The 21,908-nt window shown below is 49.4% G+C and overlaps 1 protein-coding gene across 2 annotated transcripts in view; it reads left to right on the forward strand.

The window, feature by feature from the left end:
• The window catches only part of LOC123994354 (mRNA-decapping enzyme 1B-like), a 30,184-nt gene extending 8,659 nt beyond the window's left edge, over positions 1 to 21,525 (forward strand). The window contains exons 4-9 of one of the 2 annotated variants that reach the window (XM_046296861.1): positions 9,423 to 9,486; positions 10,459 to 10,609; positions 14,107 to 14,238; positions 14,480 to 15,535; positions 16,945 to 17,172; positions 21,246 to 21,525. In XM_046296861.1, the coding sequence (XP_046152817.1) occupies positions 9,423 to 9,486; positions 10,459 to 10,609; positions 14,107 to 14,238; positions 14,480 to 15,535; positions 16,945 to 17,172; positions 21,246 to 21,326 (1,712 nt within the window). In that variant the 3' untranslated portion in view covers positions 21,327 to 21,525. Of the gene's footprint in view, positions 1 to 9,419; positions 9,487 to 10,458; positions 10,610 to 14,106; positions 14,239 to 14,479; positions 15,536 to 16,944; positions 17,173 to 21,245 lie in introns of both variants that reach the window. The other variant, XM_046296859.1, reaches the window with a different exon arrangement.
• The last annotated feature ends 383 nt before the right edge of the window (positions 21,526 to 21,908 follow it).

The raw sequence follows: 21,908 nt of genomic DNA on the forward strand, positions 1-21,908 counted from the left end.
GCCAATTTAGAATGTTGTCTCGACTGTGACATCACTGTGACATCACTGTGCCATTGACAGTAAGGGTTTCTGTTAGCCGGTAATAACCGGTTTTTGGACGAAAGAAAATAGTATATATATTTAAATAAACGAAATTGGTGCCAGCCAATTGTCTGGGAGGAGAAGAAAACATCCCATTGCAAAATAATCCTTTAAGTCTATTCGTTGATAGAAAAACATTTGACTGGTTGTGATTATTGGTCTATAGGTTAATTTGCATAATTTTGTGGAATTAAATTGGGGCGTGTGTACAGTATTCATTTATCTATCTTATTTATCACACCATACAGATAGAAATCTGTCAGACATCGCAAGAGCTGCTTCAGTATCTCAAACAGAAAATGCCCAGCCATTCTTATACATCAACCTTCATTGTCCAGAAATTCAACAGAAGTCTTCCTCAGTATACATTCATAACATCTACTTCATTGTTTTGAAACCTGAGTGTTTGATAACACATTATGAGGCTTGTCTTACCTTGGTTCAGAGTCGCCTAGTCAACATCTGTGGAGGCCATTCTTATACATCAACCTTCATTGTCCAGTAGCCTAGTCAACATCTGTGGAGGCCATTCTTATACATCAACCTTCATTGTCCAGTAGCCTAGTCAACATCTGTGGAGGCCATTCTTATACATCAACCTTCATTGTCCAGTAGCCTAGTCAACATCTGTGGAGGCCATTCTTATACATCAACCTTCATTGTCCAGTAGCCTAGTCAACATCTGTGGAGGCCATTCTTATACATCAACCTTCATTGTCCAGTAGCCTAGTCAACATCTGTGGAGGCCATTCTTATACATCAACCTTCATTGTCCAGTAGCCTAGTCAACATCTGTGGAGGCCATTCTTATACATCAACCTTCATTGTCCAGTAGCCTAGTCAACATCTGTGGAGGCCATTCTTATACATCAACCTTCATTGTCCAGTAGCCTAGTCAACATCTGTGGAGGCCATTCTTATACATCAACCTTCATTGTCCAGTAGCCTAGTCAACATCTGTGGAGGCCATTCTTATACATCAACCTTCATTGTCCAGTAGCCTAGTCAACATCTGTGGAGGCCATTCTTATACATCAACCTTCATTGTCCAGTAGCCTAGTCAACATCTGTGGAGGCCATTCTTATACATCAACCTTCATTGTCCAGTAGCCTAGTCAACATCTGTGGAGGCCATTCTTATACATCAACCTTCATTGTCCAGTAGCCTAGTCAACATCTGTGGAGGCCATTCTTATACATCAACCTTCATTGTCCAGTAGCCTAGTCAACATCTGTGGAGGCCATTCTTATACATCAACCTTCATTGTCCAGTAGCCAAAAGCACAGTCCTGGTTATATTAGCAGCCCGTGCTAGTTGTTGCATTGTCCCCTCGTTCTAACACATATTTTCATCTCTGTCACGTGGAGCCACTCTCATGTGCATGGCCCCGTTGACAATAGTGTTTTCTCCGCTACATCCGTGTGTAGCCTGCTGCCTTGTGCACGTTGCTGCGCTGGTAATGGGAAGAAATAATGGTTGATAATAACCGGTTGACTGTATCCGAGGCCTACTGGTGGTATGAATCTGGGATCTATCGTCCCACAGCTGTCCCATTCTGTCTGGAATAGACCATATTTCTGGGATCTATCGTCCCACAGCTGTCCCAGTCTGTCTGGAATAGACCATATTTCTGGGATCTATCGTCCCACAGCTGTCCCAGTCTGTTGGGAATAGACCATCGTCCCACAGCTGTCCCAGTCTGTTGGGAATAGGATTTCTGGGATTGTCCCACAGCTGTCCCAGTCTGTTTGGAATAGACCATATTTTGGGATCTATCGTCCCACAGCTGTCCCAGTCTGTTGGGAATAGACCATATTTCTGGGATCAATAGAAGCTGTAGTCTGTCTGGAAAGACCATATTTCTGGGATCTATTGTCCCACAGCTGTCCCATTCTGTTTGGAATAGTAGTTTGACTGTCCCAGTCTGCTAGAATAGTGGGGGATTCCCACAGCCTATTCTTTATAGTGCACTACGTTTGACCAGAGCCGATGCGTTCTAAATAGCACCCTATTCCCTTTTATAGTGCACTACGTTTGACCAGAGCCGATGCGTTCTAAATAGCACCCTATTCCCTTTTATAGTGCACTACGTTTGACCAGAGCCTATGCGTTCTAAATAGCACCCTATTCCCTTTATAGTGCACTACGTTTGACCAGAGCCGATGCGTTCTAAATAGCACCCTATTCCCTTTTATAGTGCACTACGTTTGACCAGAGCCGATGCGTTCTAAATAGCACCCTATTCCCTTTATAGTGCACTACGTTTGACCAGAGCCGATGCGTTCTAAATAACTCCCTATACCCTTTATAGTGCACTACGGTTGACCTGAGCCGATGCGTTCTAAATAGCACCCTATTCCCTTTATAGTGCACTACGTTTGACCAGAGCCCATGCGTTCTAAATAGCACCCTATTCCCTTTATAGTGCACTACGTTTGACCAGAGCCGATGCGTTCTAAATAACACCCTATTCCCTTTATAGTGCACTACGTTTGACCAGCACCAGGCCACTCTATAAGGAATAGTGTGCCATTTGGGACACAGACATATGACAAGTCTTTGAGGTTGTCCTTACCTCCTGGCCGTACGTAGGTGTATTCCATCTCTGTCTCTGTGATGAGCATCCCCTTGGCTGGCCCAACCTCCGGCTCCTCTTCAAGACGCTCATGTTTGGCTTTACGCTGGAACAACCTGCCCAACATAGTCCCTCGGAGACGATAGTCTAGTAGTGGTGTGGTGGAGCTGCTTCTAGGGGACAACGTTTAGACGACGTTTCCTCTGGTACTGCTGAGATACCAGTCTCCTGTCTGTCCTCTGGTACTGCTGAGATACTAGTCTCCTGTCTGTCCTCTGGTACTGCTGAGATACTAGTCTCCTGTCTGTCCTCTGGTACTGCTGAGGTACCAGTCTCCTGTCTGTCCTCTGGTACTGCTGAGGTACCAGTCTCCTGTCTGTCCTCTGGTACTGCTGAGATACTAGTCTCCTGTCTGTCTGCCCTCTGGTACTGCTGAGGTACCAGTCTCCTGTCTGTCCTCTGGTACTGCTGAGATACTAGTCTCCTGTCTGTCTGTCCTCTGGTACTGCTGAGATACTAGTCTCCTGTCTGTCTGCCCTCTGGTACTGCTGAGGTACCAGTCTCCTGTCTGTCCTCTGGTACTGCTGAGATACCAGTCTCCTGTCTGTCCTCTTCGTTTAACTCACCCTTTTGTTCTATGAGGAAATAATGAACCAATAGAACCCTTTCTCTGGTTTCCAATACTGAGGTACCTGGCCTGTCTCTCCCCCCTCCTGTCCCCGTCTGTCCTCTAACAGTACTGTCTTCTCAGAGAGACTGTCTGGTGTGAGACTGGGTAATGTCTCAGTCCTTCCCATAGAGAGTAGTATATGAGTCTAACCAGAGTAGTCCCCTGTAGCTACTAAGCTAAGTGGTTTCTCCTCAGCTCCTCCAGAGATCTCTCTCCTCGCTGCCCTCGCTGGTTCTTACATTTCCCAGGGCTTGGAGTGTCTGTCTGGTCCTTTTTCCAGGCGGTGACCTTTAGCTTGGCTCTCCACAGCCCCAGGCAGGCAGGCAGGGCAGTGCAGGGTACACAGCTCAGGGGGCAGACAGGATGGCAGCAGGCAGGCAGGGCAGTGCAGGGCACAGCTCAGAGGGCAGACAGGATGGCAGCAGGCAGGCAGATGGACACAGTAGCAGCTCCAACCTTAAGATCCAGCTACTCAGACCCGCTGTCCTCATTGACTCAGTTACTCTCTCACTGTAGTCTGTCTCTCTGTCAGTCAGGAGTCAACATGCTCTAGTCTACTGGCTGGCCTTCAGTCCCTCCGTCTCCGCCCTGTCGCCCCACCTCACTCTCCCCTCCTTTCTCTCTCCTTTCTTATCTCACCCCCTGTCCTCTTTTCTTTGGCCGACCGGCGTGCCAGAGCGTTATCTTCCTACGCGGCCTATTTGAGGCTGCGTGAGTTCTCACTGTGATGGTGACAGGAGAAGTGTTCCTGGTCTGCCTGTCAACGGGGCTCCTGTCTCAGTCACGCTGAGTAGAGTAGTGGCCTGGCTTCCAACTCCCACTGCTGCAGAGTCTCAATAAACCCCTCTACCCCACCACCTAATGAATGGGGCCCCAGCCTGCCCCTGACCCTGGGTAACTGCCACCCCAGCCTGCCCCTAACCCTGGGTAACTGCCACCCCAGCCTGCCCCTAACCCTGGGTAACTGCCACCCCAGCCTGCCCCTAACCCTGGGTAACTGCCACCCCAGCCTGCCCCTAACCCTGGGTAACTGCCACCCCAGCCTGCCCCTAACCCTGGGTAACTGCCACCCCAGCCTGCCCCTAACCCTGGGTAACTGCCACCCCAGCCTGCCCCTAACCCTGGGTAACTGCCACCCCAGCCTGCCCCTAACCCTGGGTAACTGCCACCCCAGCCTGCCCCTAACCCTGGGTAACTGCCACCCCAGCCTGCCCCTAACCCTGGGTAACTGCCACTGAGACATGTTGTGCTTTCTCATAGCACGTATCTGTCTGTAATATTGACGTTGGCTCCACTGACTAGTTATGAGACTAAGAAGGTCATGAGGTCATGGTGACAGAACCCAGAACCTCCACTTCATCCATAAACGATGCCATGAATCATGAACTAAACATCATGAGGAGATTAACACAGGACTAATTTTAATTAAAATGCCATTTATTTTACATCTTTGATTTCATCCATGGGTGGTCCCGAATGAACCCACTAGTTCCATGCTCTACCAACTGAGCTACAAAGTCATCACACTGTTTCTTAAAGTATTTTAGTTAAAAGTCATCACAGTTTCCAAGAAGTTAACGTGGTCTGGCATGAGTCATGCCTGATAAAGATGGTGCATTTTAATATAATGGCTGTAGGTTATCCCTGTGGGGGTTATATGTAGCACCTTCTCCACTGTGTCTCAATAGTGGAATATGTTGTGCTCTGCTGAACACAGCCCAGCCACCTCGTCCTGGAACCTAGCGGTATGTCTTCCGTTCCCGGGGATGTGAGGAATCATCCTGGATGAGCGCTGTCCCAGTAGGAGAAAGGGTTTAGCACCTTCTCCACCGTGGGGGGTTTATATGTAGCACCTTCTCCACTGTGGGGGGTTTATATGTAGCACCTTCTCCACTGTGGGGGTTTATATGTAGCACCTTCTCCACTGTGGGGGGTTTATATGTAGCACCTTCTCCACTGTGGGGGGTTTATATGTAGCACCTTCTCCACTGTGGGGGTTTATATGTAGCACCTTCTCCACTGTGGGGGTTTATATGTAGCACCTTCTCCACTGTGGGGGGTTTATATGTAGCACCTTCTCCACTGTGGGGGTTTATATTTAGCACCTTCTCCACTGTGGGGGTTTATATGTAGCACCTTCTCCACTGTGGGGGGTTTATATGTAGCACCTTCTCCACTGTGGGGGGTTTATATGTAGCACCTTCTCCACTGTGGGGGGTTTATATGTAGCACCTTCTCCACTGTGGGGGGTTTATATGTAGCACCTTCTCCACTGTGGGGGTTTATATGTAGCACCTTCTCCACTGGGGGGTTTATATGTAGCACCTTCTCCACTGTGGGGGTTTATATGTAGCACCTTCTCCACTGTGGGGGTTTATATGTAGCACCTTCTCCACTGTGGGGGGTTTATATGTAGCACCTTCTCCACTGTGGGGGGTTTATATGTAGCACCTTCTCCACTGTGGGGGGTTTATATGTAGCACCTTCTCCACTGTGGGGGGTTTATATGTAGCACCTTCTCCACTGTGGGGGGGTTTATATGTAGCACCTTCTCCACTGTGGGGGGGTGTAGCACCTTCTCCACTGTGGGGGGTTTATATGTAGCACCTTCTCCACTGTGGGGGGTTTATATGTAGCACCTTCTCCACCGTGGGGGGTTTATATGTAGCACCTTCTCCACTGTGGGGGGTTTATATGTAGCACCTTCTCCACTGTGGGGGGGTTTATATGTAGCACCTTCTCCACTGTGGGGGGGTTTATATGTAGCACCTTCTCCACTGTGGGGGGGTTATATGTAGCACCTTCTCCACTGTGGGGGGGGGGGTTTATATGTAGCACCTTCTCCACCGTGGGGGTTTATATGTAGCACCTTCTCCACCGTGGGGGGTTATATGTAGCACCTTCTCCACTGTGGGGGTTTATATGTAGCACCTTCTCCACTGTGGGGGTTTATATGTAGCACCTTCTCCACTGTGGGGGTTAATACATAGCACCTTCTCCACTGTGGGGGTTTATATGTAGCACCTTCTCCACTGTGGGGGGTTTATATGTAGCACCTTCTCCACTGTGGGGGTTTATATGTAGCACCTTCTCCACTGTGGGGTGGGGGGTGTTATATGTAGCACCTTCTCCACTGTGGGGGTTTATATGTGGCACCTTCTCCACCATGGGGGGTTTATATGTAGCACCTTCTCCACTGTGGGGGGTTATATGTAGCACCTTCTCCACTGTGGGGGGGGGTGTTATATGTAGCACTTTCTCCACTGTGGGGGTTTATATGTAGCACCTTCTCCACCGTGGGGGGTTTATATGTAGCACCTTCTCCACCGTGGGGGGTTTATATGTAGCACCTTCTCCACCGTGGGGGGGTTATATGTAGCACCTTCTCCACTGTGGGGGTTTATATGTAGCACATTCTCCACTGTGGGGGGTTTATATGTAGCACCTTCTCCACTATGGGGGGTTAATACATAGCACCTTCTCCACTGTGGGGGTTTATATGTAGCACCTTCTCCACTGTGGGGGTTTATATGTAGCACCTTCTCCACTGTGGGGGGTTTATATGTAGCACCTTCTCCACTGTGGGGTGGGGGGGGGTGTTATATGTAGCACCTTCTCCACTGTGGGGGGTTTATATGTGTCACCTTCTCCACCATGGTGGGGTTTATATGTAGCACCTTCTCCACTGTGGGGGGTTTATATGTAGCACCTTCTCCACTGGGGGTTTATATGTAGCACCTTCTCCACTGTGGGGGGTTTATATGTAGCACCTCCACTGTGGGGGTTTATATGTAGCACCTTCTCCACTGTGGGGGTTTATATGTAGCACCTTCTCCACTGGGGGTTTATATGTAGCACCTTCTCCACTGTGGGGGGTTTATATGTAGCAACTTCTCCACTGTGGGGGTTTATATGTAGCACCTTCTCCACTGTGGGGGTTTATATGTGGCACCTTCTCCACCGTGGTGGGGTTTATATGTAGCACCTTCTCCACCGTGGGGGGTTTATATGTAGCACCTTCTCCACTGGGGGGGGTTATATGTAGCACCTTCTCCACTGTGGGGGGGTTTATATGTAGCACCTTCTCCACTATGGGGGGGTTGTTATATGTAGCACTTTCTCCGCTGTGGGGGGGTTTATATGTAGCACCTTCTCCACCGTGGGGGGTTTATATGTAGCACCTTCTCCACCGTGGGGGGTTTATATGTAGCACCTTCTCCACTGTGGGGGGTTTATATGTAGCACCTTCTCCACTGTGGGGGGTTTATATGTAGCACCTTCTCCACTGGGGGGGTTTATATGTAGCACCTTCTCCACTGTGGGGGGTTTATATGTAGCACCTTCTCCACTGTGGGGGGTTTATATGTAGCACCTTCTCCACCGTGGGGGGGTTTATATGTAGCACCTTCTCCACCGTGGGGGGTTTATATGTAGCACCTTCTCCACTGTGGGGGGTTTATATGTAGCACCTTCTCCACTGTGGGGGGGGGGGTTTATATGTAGCACCTTCTCCACTGTGGGGGGTTATATGTAGCAACTTCTCCACCTACCACACACACACACACACATACCACACACACACACACACATACCACACACGCACACATACCACAAACACACACAGCAGTGAACCTAGCTCAGCAGTCGCCGACATTCATGGTTCAGGTTATTGTAGACTTTGGTTCACACAAACACGTGCTGTAACTGTGGTTCCTTTCTCCCAGTGTTTTGTGATGTCTGTGTAATGACTGCCGTGGCTCCAGCGCGTGTATTTAGCCGCGGCTCCAGCGCGTGTATTTAGCCGCGGCTCCAGCTCGTGTATTTAGCCGTGGCTCCAGCTCGTGTATTTAGCCGCGGCTCCAGCTCGTGTATTTAGCCGCGGCTCCAGCTCGTGTATTTAGCCGCGGCTCCAGCTCGTGTATTTAGCCGCGGCTCCAGCTCGTGTATTTAGCCGTGGCTCCAGCTCGTGTATTTAGCCGTGGCTCCAGCTCGTGTATTTAGCCGTGGCTCCAGCTCGTGTATTTAGCCGTGGCTCCAGCTCGTGTATTTAGCCGTGGCTCCAGCTCGTGTATTTAGCCGTGGCTCCAGCTCGTGTATTTAGCCGTGGCTCCAGCTCGTGTATTTAGCCGTGGCTCCAGCTCGACTCCCATGGCTCCAGCTCGTGTATTTAGCCGTGGCTCCAGCTCGTGTATTTAGCCGTGGCTCCAGCTCGTGTATTTAGCCGTGGCTCCAGCTCGTGTATTTAGCCGTGGCTCCAGCTCGTGTATTTAGCCGTGGCTCCAGCTCGTGTATTTAGCCGTGGCTCCAGCTCGTGTATTTAGCCGTGGCTCCAGCTCGTGTATTTAGCCGTGGCTCCAGCTCGTGTATTTAGCCGTGGCTCCAGCTCGTGTATTTAGCCGTGGCTCCAGCTCGTGTATTTAGCCGTGGCTCCAGCTCGTGTATTTAGCCGTGGCTCCAGCTCGTGTATTTAGCCGTGGCTCCAGCTCGTGTATTTAGCCGTGGCTCCAGCTCGTGTATTTAGCCGTGGCTCCAGCTCGTGTATTTAGCCGTGGCTCTGTGTCTGAGGGGACTGATGTTGACGTCGCTGCTGCACTGTTTCATCTGGATTTAGATTGGAGCCTCCGTTATGTTGACTGACCTGTGACCTGTCTCTCGCTCCCTGCTCTCTCTCTGTGTCTCTCTCTCTGTGTCTCTCTCTCTCTCTCTCTCTGTGTCTCCCTCTGTGTCTCTCTCTCTCTCTGTATGTCTCTCTCTGTGTCTCTCTCTCTCTCTGTGTCTCTCTCTCTCTCTGTGTCTCTCTCTCTCTCTGTGTCTCTCTCTCTCTCTGTGTCTCTCTCTCTCTCTGTGTCTCTCTCTCTCTCTGTGTGTCTCTCTGTGTCTGTCTCTCTGTCTGTCTCTCTGTCTGTCTCTGTCTGTCTCTGTCTGTCTCTCTCTCTGTGTCCCTCTCTCTCTCTGTGTCCCTCTCTCTCTCTCTCTCTCTGTGTCTCTCTCTCTCTGTCTCTGTGTCTCTCTCTCTGTGTCTCTCTCTCTCTGTGTGTCTCTCTCTGTCTCTCTCTCTGTCTCTCTCTCTGTCTCTCTCTCTCTCTCTCTAGTAGCTATCTATGGCATCTGGTTCTATGATAAGGCGGACTGCCAGCGCATCGCAGAGCTTATGAAGTAGTGAGTAACACACTCCCTCCCTCTCTCTCTGTGTCCCCATGACACTGTCCCTGCATCATCACTCACTGGTAACCACCAGCTACTTGCCACTGGTGTGTGTGTCTACACTGCTGCACTAAAACTGTGTGTGTGTGTGTGTGTGTGTGTGTGTGTGTGTGTGTGTGTGTGTGTGTGTGTGTGTGTGTGTGTGTGTGTGTGTGTGTGTGTGTGTGTGTGTGTGTGTGTGTGTGTGTGTGTGTGTGTGTGTGTGTGTGTGTGTGTGTGTGTGTGTGTGTGTGTGTGTACACTGCTGCACTAAAACACTGGTGTGTGTGTGTGTACACTGCTGCACTAAAACACTGGTGTGTGTGTGTGTACACTGCTGCACTAAAACACTGGTGTGTGTGTGTGTACACTGCTGCACTAAAACACTGGTGTGTGTGTGTGTGTACACTGCTGCACTAAAACACTGGTGTGTGTGTGTCTACACTGCTGCACTAAAACACTGGTGTGTGTGTGTGTGTGTGTCTACACTGCTGCACTAAAACACTGGTGTGTGTGTGTGTCTACACTGCTGCAATAAAACACTGTGTGTGTGTGTGTGTGTGTGTGTGTGTGTGTGTGTGTGTGTGTGTGTGTGTGTGTGTGTGTGTGTGTGTGTGTGTGTGTGTGTGTGTGTGTGTGTGTGTGTGTGTGTGTGTGTGTGTGTGTGTGTGTGTGTGTGTGTGTCTACACTGTGTGTGTGTGTGTGTGTCTACACTGTGTGTGTCTACACTGCTGCACTAAAACACTGTGTGTGTGTGTCTACACTGCTGCACTAAAACACTGTGTGTGTGTGTGTGTGTACACTGCTGCACTAAAACACTGGTGTGTCTGTCTACACTGCTGCACTAAAACACGTGTGTGCGTGTGTGTGTACTACCATTGCCAGTTCACAACAGCACTGACCGACATAGACCAAACGACACTCACCTCTAACCTCTCCTCTCTCAGTCTGACGAAACAGGAACAGGCCCAGCGGGGTCAACGGGGTCAGGGGGGCTTGGTGTCTCCTCGAGCCCTGGAGGCAGCAGGGGACCCTGGGAAGGGACAAGGAGTGGACATCCTGCAGATGCTGACCAAAGCACGCAATGAGTATGACAAGGTAGGTCCCCACTGTATGTGTTAACCACTATGACAGGGTAGGTCCCCACTATGACAGGGTAGGTCCCCACTATGACAGGGTAGGTCCCCACTATGACAGGGTAGGTCCCCACTATGACAGGGTAGGTCCCCACTATGACAGGGTAGGTCCCCACTATGACAGGGTAGGTACCCACTATGACAGGGTAGGTCCCCACTATGACAGGGTAGGTCCCCACTGTATGCCTAATATTAAAGTAGTCTCGAGGTAATGCTCGCCCGAGGTAGAGTACCTCATGATAAGCTGTAGACCACACTGTCTACCAAGAGCGTTCTCACCGCCGTCTACAAACCGTTGCTGGTGCGAAGACCGCACTCCGTAGCCGATGTGAGAAAGACCTTTAAACAGGTCGCGGGGCCAGACGGGTTACCAGGACGTGGACTCGGCGCATGCGTGGACCAACTGGCAAGTGTCTTCACTGACATTTTTAACTTCTCCCTGTCTGAGTCTGTAATACCTACATATTTCAAACAGACCACCATCGTCCCTGTGCCCTAGGAAGCGAAGGTGGCCTGCCTAAATGATTACCGCCCCGTAGCACTCACGTCGGTAGGCATGAAGTGCTTTGAAAGGCTGGTCATGGTTCACATCAACACCATCATCCCAGAAACCCTAGACCCACTCCACACTGCCCTTTCCCACCTGGATAAAAGGAACCCCTTTGTGAGAATGCTGTTCATTGACGACAGCTCAGCGTTCAACACCATAGTCCCCTCACAGCTCATCACTAAGCTAAGGACCCTGGGACTGAACACCTCCCTTTGTAACTGGATCCTAGACTTCCTGATGCCCCCCAGGTGGTGAGGATAGGTAACAACACATCTGCCACGCTGATCCTCAACACGGGGCCCCTCAGAGGAGCGTGCTCAGTCCCCTCCTGTACTCCCTGTTCACCTACGACTGCGTGGCCAGGCACGACTCCAACACCATCAAGTTTTCCGACGACCCAGCGGTAGTAGGCCCGACCACCCAGCGGTAGTAGGCCTGATCACCCAGCGGTAGTAGGCCTGATCACCCAGCGGTAGTAGGCCTGATCACCCAGCGGTAGTAGGCCTGATCACCCAGCGGTAGTAGGCCTGATCACCCAGCGGTAGTAGGCCTGATCACCCAGCGGTGGTAGGCCCGATCACCCAGCGGTGGTAGGCCCGATCACCCAGCGGTGGTAGGCCCGATCACCCAGCGGTGGTAGGCCCGATCACCCAGCGGTGGTAGGCCCGATCACCCAGCGGTGGTAGGCCCGATCACCCAGCGGTGGTAGGCCCGATCACCCAGCGGTGGTAGGCCCGATCACCCAGCGGTGGTAGGCCCGATCACCGACAACGATGAGACAGCCTATAGGGATGAGGTCAGAGACCTGGTATTGTGGTGCCACGACAACAACCTCTCCATCAATGTGAGCAAGACAAAGGAGATGATTGTGGACTACAGGAAAAGGAAGACCGGACCCCATTCACATTGCCTGGTCTGTAGTGGAGCGGGTCGAGAGTTTCACGTTCCTTGGTTCCTTAACAAGCCATAAGACTGCTGGACTATTGATAAAATGGCCATCTGGACTATTTGGTTCACCCCCCCTTGTTTTTACACTGCTGCTACTCGCTGTTTATGGTCTATGCATAGTCACTTTACTCCTACCTACATGTGCCTCCACACTGACTCAGTACCGGTACCCCCTGTATATAGCCTCCACACTGACTCAGTACCGGTACCCCCTGTATATAGCCTCCACACTGACTCGGTACCGGTACCCCCTGTAATATAGTCTCGTTATTTTGTTACTTTTAAACAATTTTTTACTTAAGTTTATTTAGTAAATATTTTCTTAACCAACAATGCAGTGAAGAAAATGAAGGGCGTGTAATCGTTTCACAGTAAGGTCTACACCACGTTACCACTATGACAAGGTACTAACACACCACTACCACTAGGGGGCACTAAAGCATATAACAAGCCTTGTGATTCATGTACTTCTGAGGAAATAAGATGTCTGCAGCTGTATCATAATGTACCATACTAATGTATTCCTGAATGCACCATGTATGAAAATGGGTTAAATGAACGGACATCAATGTCCTGTTATTGTCTCTCTCTCTCCTCTCAGGGTGGCCAACCAGAGCCTAAAGAGATAATGCCTGTTATTGTCTCTCTCTCTCTTCTCAGGGTGGCCAACCAGAGCCTAAAGAGATAATGTCTGTTAATGTCTCTCTCTCTCAGGGTGGCCAACCAGAGCCTAAAGAGATAATGTCTGTTAATGTCTCTCTCCTCTCAGGGTGGCCAACCAGAGCCTAAAGAGATAATGTCTGTTAATGTCTCTCTCTCTCTCCTCTCAGGGTGGCCAACCAGAGCCTAAAGAGATAATGTCTGTTATTGTCTCTCTCTCTCTTCTCAGGGTGGCCAACCAGAGCCTAAAGAGATAATGCCTGTTAATGTCTCTCTCTCTCCTCTCAGGGTGGCCAACCAGAGCCTAAAGAGATAATGTCTGTTATTGTCTCTCTCTCTCTCTCTCCTCTCAGGGTGGCCAACCAGAGCCTAAAGAGATAATGTCTGTTAATGTCTCTCTCTCTCTCCTCTCAGGGTGGCCAACCAGAGCCTAAAGAGATAATGTCTGTTATTGTCTCTCTCTCTTCTCAGGGTGGCCAACCAGAGCCTAAAGAGATAATGCCTGTTATTGTCTCTCTCTCTCCTCTCAGGGTGGCCAACCAGAGCCTAAAGAGATAATGTCTGTTATTGTCTCTCTCTCTCTCTTCTCAGGGTGGCCAACCAGAGCCTAAAGAGATAATGCCTGTTATTGTCTCTCTCTCTCCTCTCAGGGTGGCCAACCAGAGCCTAAAGAGATAATGTCTGTTATTGTCTCTCTCTCTCTCTTCTCAGGGTGGCCAACCAGAGCCTAAAGAGATAATGTCTGTTATTGTCTCTCTCTCTCTCCTCTCAGGGTGGCCAACCAGAGCCTAAAGAGATAATGTCTGTTATTGTCTCTCTCTCTCCTCTCAGGGTGGCCAACCAGAGCCTAAAGAGATAATGTCTGTTAATGTCTCTCTCTCTCCTCTCAGGGTGGCCAACCAGAGCCTAAAGAGATAATGTCTGTTATTGTCTCTCTCTCTCTTCTCAGGGTGGCCAACCAGAGCCTAAAGAGATAATGTCTGTTATTGTCTCTCTCTCTCTTCTCAGGGTGGCCAACCAGAGCCTAAAGAGATAATGCCTGTTATTGTCTCTCTCTCTCTTCTCAGGGTGGCCAACCAGAGCCTAAAGAGATAATGCCTGTTATTGTCTCTCTCTCTCTTCTCAGGGTGGCCAACCAGAGCCTAAAGAGATAATGTCTGTTATTGTCTCTCTCTCTCTTCTCAGGGTGGCCAACCAGAGCCTAAAGAGATAATGCCTGTTATTGTCTCTCTCTCTCTTCTCAGGGTGGCCAACCAGAGCCTAAAGAGATAATGCCTGTTATTGTCTCTCTCTCCTCTCAGGGTGGCCAACCAGAGCCTAAAGAGATCGGAGGGTGTAGTGTCCTTAATACCAACCCCAGCCTGATCAAACCTATCCCTGTCAAGCCTATGGAGAGATATCCCCAGCCTGGGATACAGGAGAGGCCTGTTCAGGTACACAGAGCCTTTCACCTTATTCAACACAATGGAAATTGGTAGATTTTAAATGTGGTTTATCCACCCTGTGAATTAGTTGGGTTTTTTTTTTTAATGGTCAAATTGCTGATTTCTAACACAGTGTTGACCTGGTTTCACAGTTAGGCTCTACTGTTTGTTTTCCTTGTGTTCTCTCCTTTCTGTTTCACACCACCGATCTCTCCCCCTCTCTCTCTCCATCACCCTTTTCCTCTCTTAGGATGGTCGAGGAGAGCCCAGGCCTCTCTCTCTGGCCACTCTGTTTGGTGTCCAGCAGCCCAGAGCAGAGCTGGTCTCTCCCATGGCTGGGTCAGGAGGTCCAGGGTCCCAGCCCCAGGGGAAGCCTGGAGGTGTCCGCCCGGCGGTGGCCCGCTCCTTGTCCTACGACGACCCAGTCCAGGCCCAGCCCCATCTCCAGGCCCAGGAAGGGGGTCTGATCTCAGCTAGCAGCCCCCCGCAGCACTGCCCTGCCTTCCAGAAGCTCATGAAGGATGCCGCCTCCTCCTCCCAGCCTCAGAAGCAGCTCCAGAGAGGAGGTCCTATGGAGCAGCTCCAACCCGTCTGCGAGTCACCCGAGAACAGACTGCATGAGAACGGAGCCCCCTCTGTCCTCCACCATCAGACCCAGGCCAGACAAGACCCCATCCAGAGACTGTTCCAGAACCAGCCCACTTCCACCACCCCTTCAATGACCACCTCCGCTCCCTGTTGTCCTCGTCCTCCTCCTCTCATCCCTGGTCTCCAGTCTGCCCGTCCTCAGCCTCTCCTGGTGGATGCTTTGGGCTTCCCTGGTTCTCAACACCATCACCTCTCTCCTCACCAGGCCCGGCCGTTGTACTTCAGCCCCACCAAGCCCCCCCAGATGCTGGTCCCCATGTTGCCCTCACACCCCTCCCAGTCTCAACCTCCCCACCAACCCCAGCCTGGTCATCCTCAGTCACAGCCCTGTCACCCTTTCCACCCCTTCCAGCACCCCCAGCCCATATACCTCCAACCCCTGCCATGTCACCCCCAGCCGGGGCAGCTAACCGGTGTCGTCTCCCCCCATGAGCTGCTCCAGAGGCTGCAGCTGGTTCAACAGGAGCAGAGTCTGGTCCCGGAGCCCACTAGGCCTTCCTCTAACCTGGCTCCTCGCTTCCACGAGCCAGCCCCTCTAGCCCCCTCAGCCCCCCCAGCCATGGGGCAGCACGGCCAGCAGTCGGCTCATTCTACAGCCAGGTCTCTGGACAGTTTGGCTGACAAGAACTCTGCAGGCACCGCTGCTCAGAAGTTCCAGGTAAATACTAAATATATATATATATATCTGACTAAAGGACTGTAAAATACTAAATATATATATATATATATCTGACTCAAAGGACTGTAAAACACTAAATATATATATATATCTGACTCAAAGGACTGTAAAACACTAAATATATATATCTATCTGACTCAAAGGACTGTAAAATACTAAATATATATATCTATCTGACTCAAAGGACTGTAAAACACTAAATATATATATCCTATCTGACTCAAAGGACTGTAAAACACTAAATATATATATATATATATATATATATATATATCTGACTCAAAGGACTGTAAAACACTAAATATATATATATATCTGACTCAAAGGACTGTAAAACACTAAATATATATATATATCTGACTCAAAGGACTGTAAAACACTAAATATATATATATATCTGACTCAAAGGACTGTAAAACACTAAATATATATATATATCTGACTCAAAGGACTGTAAAACACTAAATATATATATATATCTGACTCAAAGGACTGTAAAACACTAAATATATATATATATCTGACTCAAAGGACTGTAAAACACTAAATATATATATATATCTGACTCAAAGGGACTGACTCAAAGGACTGTAAAACACTAAATATATATAAATCTGACTCAAAGGACTGTAAAACACTAAATATATATATATATCTGACTCAAAGGACTGTAAAACACTAACTAAATATATATATATATCTGACTCAAAGGACTGTAAAACACTAAATATATATATCAAAGGACTGTAAAACACTAAATATATATATCCTATCTGACTCAAAGGACTGTAAAACACTAAATATATATATATATATATATATCTGACTCAAAGGACTGTAAAACACTAAATATATATATATATATATCTGACTCAAAGGACTGTAAATACTAAATATATATATCCTATCTGACTCAAAGGACTGTAAAATACTAAAATATATATATCCTATCTGACTCAAAGGACTGTAAAATACTAAATATATATATCCTATCTGACTCAAAGGACTGTAAAAAATAAATATATATATCCTATCTGACTCAAAGGACTGTAAAAAATAAATATATATATCCTATCTGACTCAAAGGACTGTAAAATACTAAATATATATATATATATATATCTGACTCAAAGGACTGTAAAATACTAAATATATCCTATCTGACTCAAAGGACTGTAAAATACTAAATATATATATCCTATCTGACTAAAGGACTGTAAAATAAACTAAATATATCCTATCTGAGTCAAAGGACTGTAAAATAAACTATATATATCCTATCTGACTCAAAGGACTGTAACAAAGTGCTGGAGTGGTTTTGCACAGGGAGGGATCTGTGTTTGTGGAAGTAAGGTCTCTGTCTCTAACCATCTCCTCTCTGTCTCCAGGTGATCTCCCCCCAGCGTATCCCAGCCACAGTGGCACCTACCCTGCTCCTGTCCCCCAGTGTCTTCTCCCAGGCCAAGCGCCCCCAGGCCAAAGCCTCTGGGGACACCCACTGCCCCCCTGGCCCTCATCCTCCCTCAGCCCTCCTGGCCCCACAGGCCCCAGACGACCCCCAACCCAGGGGCCTCTCTAAGAGCCAGCTCCAGGCCACCCTGCTGCACCTCATACAGGTAGGAGAGAGGAGGAGCCAGGCTGGTTTTACAGGAACAAAGTTACACTTGATTCAGAAGCTCTGTTGGCTGTGGGTGCACTTGATTCAGAAGCCCTGTTGGCGGTGGGTGCACTTGATTTAGAAGCCCTGTTGGCGGTGGGTGCACTTGATTCAGAAGCCCTGTTGGCGGTGGGTGCACTTGATTCAGAAGCCCTGTTGGCTGTGGGTACACTTGATTCAGAAGCCCTGTTGGCGGTGGGTGCACTTGATTCAGAAGCCCTGTTGGCGGTGGGTGCACTTGATTCAGAAGCCCTGTTGGCGGTGGGTGCACTTGATTCAGAAGCCCTGTTGGCGGTGGGTGCACTCGATTCAGAAGCCTTGTTGGCGGTGGGTGCACTCGATTCAGAAGCCCTTGTTGGCGGTGGGTGCACTCGATTCAGAAGCCCTGTTGGGGGTAGGTGCACTCGATTCAGAAGCCCTGTTGGGGGTAGGTGCACTCGATTCAGAAGCCCTGTTGGGGGTAGGTGCACTCGATTCAGAAGCCCTTTTGGGGGTAGGTGCACTCGATTCAGAAGCCCTGTTGGGGGTAGGTGCACTCGATTCAGAAGCCCTGTTGGGGGTGGCTGCACTCGTTTCAGAAGCCCTGTTGGGGGTGGGTGCACTCGTTTCAGAAGCCCTGTTGGGGGTGGGTGCACTCGATTCAGAAGCCCTGTTGGGGGTGGGTGCACTCGATTCAGAAGCCCTGTTGGGGGTGGGTGCACTCGTTTCAGAAGCCCTGTTGGGGGTGGGTGCACTCGATTCAGAAGCCCTGTTGGTGGTAGGTGCACTCTATTCAGAAGCCCTGTTGGGGGTAGGTGCACTCGATTCAGAAGCCCTTTTGGGGGTAGGTGCACGTGATTCAGAAGCCCTGTTGGCAGTGGGTGCACGTGATTCAGAAGCCCTGTTGGGGTGGGTGCACTCGATTCAGAAGCCCTGTTGGGGGTGGGTGCACTCGAGCCCTGTTGGGGGTTCAGAAGCCCTGTTGGGGGTGGGTGCACTCGATTCAGAAGCCCTGTTGGGGGTGGGTGCACTCGATTCAGAAGCCCTGTTGGGGGTGGGTGCACTTGTTTCAGAAGCCCTGTTGGGGTGGGTGCACTCGATTCAGAAGCCCTGTTGGGGGTGGGTGCACTTGATTTAGAAGCCCTGTTGGCGGTGGGTGCACTTGTTTCAGAAGCCCTGTTGGGGGTGGGTGCACTTGATTCAGAAGCCCTGTTGGAGGTGGGTGCACTCGTTTCAGAAGCCCTGTTGGGGGTGGGTGCACTCGTTTCAGAAGCCCTGTTGGGGGTGGGTGCACTCGTTTCAGAAGCCCTGTTGGGGGTGGGTGCACTCGTTTCAGAAGCCCTGTTGGGGGTGGGTGCACTCGTTTCAGAAGCCCTGTTGGGGGTGGGTGCACTCGTTTCAGAAGCCCTGTTGGGGGTAGGTGCACTCATAAAGAAATTTGAGCATTTTTTTAGATATAAGCTTTTTGTTCCGTTTGGAACTTTTCTGGGATCTTTTATTTCAGCTCATGAAACATGGGACCAAGACTTTACATGTTTCTATTTCTCTTCAATGTATTTACATAACAAGACTAGCAATTCTGCAGGCGTCAAACTCTCCCCTCCTTGAAGAAGCAGCTGGTCTCACACAGCCAAATGGTTTGTCCTGGTTCCTGCCTTTATGTTTATATTCACTGTCTTTCTGCTCAGGGCACCGTCAGAGACACAATGTTTATGTTCAGTCTTTGTTCAGCCAGACAGTCTTGCCAAAGGACCTTGAGGTTATTCAACGAAGTGCAGACAGACAGACACTGTCCTGCTAAAGAGAGCTGTTTCAGACCAGCGCAGACAGACGGACACTGTCCTGCTAAAGAGAGCTGTTTCAGACCAGCACAGACAGACACTGTCCTGCTAAAGAGAGCTGTTTCAGACCAGCGCAGACAGACAGACACTGTCCCTAAAGAGAGCTGTTTCAGACCAGCACAGAAGACACTGTCCTGATAAAGACAGCTGTTTCAGACCAGCGCAGACAGACAGACACTGTCCTGATAAAGAGAGCTGTTTCAGACCAGCACAGACAGACACTGACACTGTCCTGTCCTAAAGAGAGCTGTTTCAGACCAGCGCAGACAGACAGACACTGTCCTGATAAAGAGAGCTGTTTCAGACCAGCGCAGACAGACACTGTCCTGATAAAGAGAGCTGTTTCAGACCAGCGCAGACAGACAGCTGTTTAAAGACCTGTTTCAGACCAGACAGACAGACACTGTCCTGATAAAGAGAGCTGTTTCAGACCAGCGCAGACAGACAGACACTGTCCTGATAAAGAGACACTGTCCTGCTAAAGAGAGCAGACACTGTCCTGATAAAAGAGAGCTGTTTCAGACCAGCGCAGACAGACAGACACTGTCCTGATAAAGAGAGCTGTTTCAGACCAGCAGACAGACAGACACTGTCCTGATAAAGAGAGCTGTTTCAGACCAGCGCAGACAGACAGACACTGTCCTGATAAAGAGAGCTGTTTCAGACCAGCGCAGACAGACAGACACTGTCCTGATAAAGAGAGCTGTTTCAGACCAGCGCAGACAGACAGACACTGTCCTGATAAAGAGAGCTGTTTCAGACCACTGTCCTGCTAAAGCAGACAGACAGACACTGTCCTGATAAAGAGAGCTGTTTCAGACCAGCGCAGACAGACAGACACTGTCCTGATAAAGAGAGCTGTTTCAGACCAGCGCAGACAGACAGACACTGTCCTGATAAAGAGAGCTGTTTCAGACCAGCGCAGACAGACAGACACTGTCCTGATAAAGAGAGCTGTTTGAGACAACACTGTCCTGATAAAGAGAGCTGTTTCAGACCAGCGACAGACAGACACTGTCCTGACACTGTTTCAGACCAGCGCAGACAGACAGACACTGTCCTGATAAAGAGAGCTGTTTCAGACCAGCGCAGACAGACAGACACTGTCCTCTAAAGAGAGCTGTTTCAGACCAGCGCAGACAGACAGACACTGTCCTGATAAAGAGAGCTGTTTCAGACCAGCGCAGACAGACAGACACTGTCCTGATAAAGAGAGCTGTTTCAGACCAGCGCAGACAGACAGACACTGTCCTGATAAAGAGAGCTGTTTCAGACCAGCGCAGACAGACAGACACTGTCCTGATAAAGAGAGCTGTTTCAGACCAGCGCAGACAGACAGACACTGTCCTGATAAAGAGAGCTGTTTCAGACCAGCGCAGACAGACAGACACTGTCCTGATAAAGAGAGCTGTTTCAGACCAGCGCAGACAGACAGACACTGTCCTGATAAAGAGAGCTGTTTCAGACCAGACAGACAGACAGACACTGTCCTGCTAAAGAGAGCTGTTTCAGACCAGCGCAGACAGACACTGTCCTGATAAAGAGAGCTGTTTCAGACCAGCGCAGACAGACAGACACTGTCCTGATAAAGAGAGCTGTTTCAGACCAGCGCAGACAGACACTGTCCTGATAAAGAGAGCTGTTTCAGACCAGCGCAGACAGACAGACACTGTCCTGATAAAGAGAGCTGTTTCAGACCAGCGCAGACAGACAGACACTGTCCTGATAAAGAGAGCTGTTTCAGACCAGCGCAGACAGACAGACACTGTCCTGAGCTGTTTCAGAAAGACAGACAGACACTGTCCTGTTTCAGACCAGCGCAGACAGACAGACACTGTCCTGATAAAGAGAGCTGTTTCAGACCAGCGCAGACAGACAGACACTGTCCTGATAAAGAGAGCTGTTTCAGACCAGCGCAGACAGACAGACACTGTCCTGATAAAGAGAGCTGTTTCAGACCAGCGCAGACAGACAGACACTGTCCTGATAAAGAGAGCTGTTTCAGACCAGCGCAGACAGACAGACAGACACTGTCCTGATAAAGAGAGCTGTTTCCAAATACTAATGTCTTGTTTGTATTCCACACTCCTGATCAGAGTACTATGTCTTGTTTGCTTATCTCTAACTCTCTAACCTCTCTCTCTCTTCTCTACTTCTCTCTAATTGGTTCTTCTCTCTCTTTCTCTCTAATTGGCTCTTCTCTCTCTTTCAGAACGACAGTTCCTTCCTGGATACCATCTATGAGTCCTACGCCCAACGCTTCTCCACGGACGCCACTGCGAACAAGTTCTGAGGCACCCAATAGAGACATGTTTCAGGGTCCTGTTGAATGAGGCACCCAATAGAAACATGTTTCAGGGTCCTGTTGAATGAGGCACCCAATAGAAACATGTTTCAGGGTCCTGTTGAATGAGGCACCCAATAGAAACATGTTTCAGGGTCCTGTTGAATGAGGCACCCAATAGAAACATGTTTCAGGGTCCTGTTGAATGAATAGAAACATGTTTCAGGGTCCTGTTGAATGAGGCACCCAATAGAAACATGTTTCAGGGTCCTGTTGAATGAGGCACCCAATAGAAACATGTTTCAGGGTCCTGTTGAATGAGGCACCCAATAGAAACATGTTTCAAAACGCTTTGCAACAGGAAGTTGAAAAAATAATAATTTCTTCTGGGACGAGTCCAGGGAGCCCCTCTCCCTGTTTGTCTGGTTTCTTCCATCAGGTGCCTAATGAGTGAGTCCCTGGGGACATGCCCAAACCGACACAATCATTTTATAATCTAAACCATTTGCTGATCCAGCTAAATTCGTCTTCCTAATGTGAGCGCTGTGGATGTAACCTGTGGATTCAGATTACAGGGACATTTGATTTTTG

The sequence above is a fragment of the Oncorhynchus gorbuscha genome, linkage group LG14, assembly GCF_021184085.1.
Source record: "Oncorhynchus gorbuscha isolate QuinsamMale2020 ecotype Even-year linkage group LG14, OgorEven_v1.0, whole genome shotgun sequence".
Classification (NCBI taxonomy): Eukaryota; Metazoa; Chordata; class Actinopteri; order Salmoniformes; family Salmonidae; genus Oncorhynchus; species Oncorhynchus gorbuscha.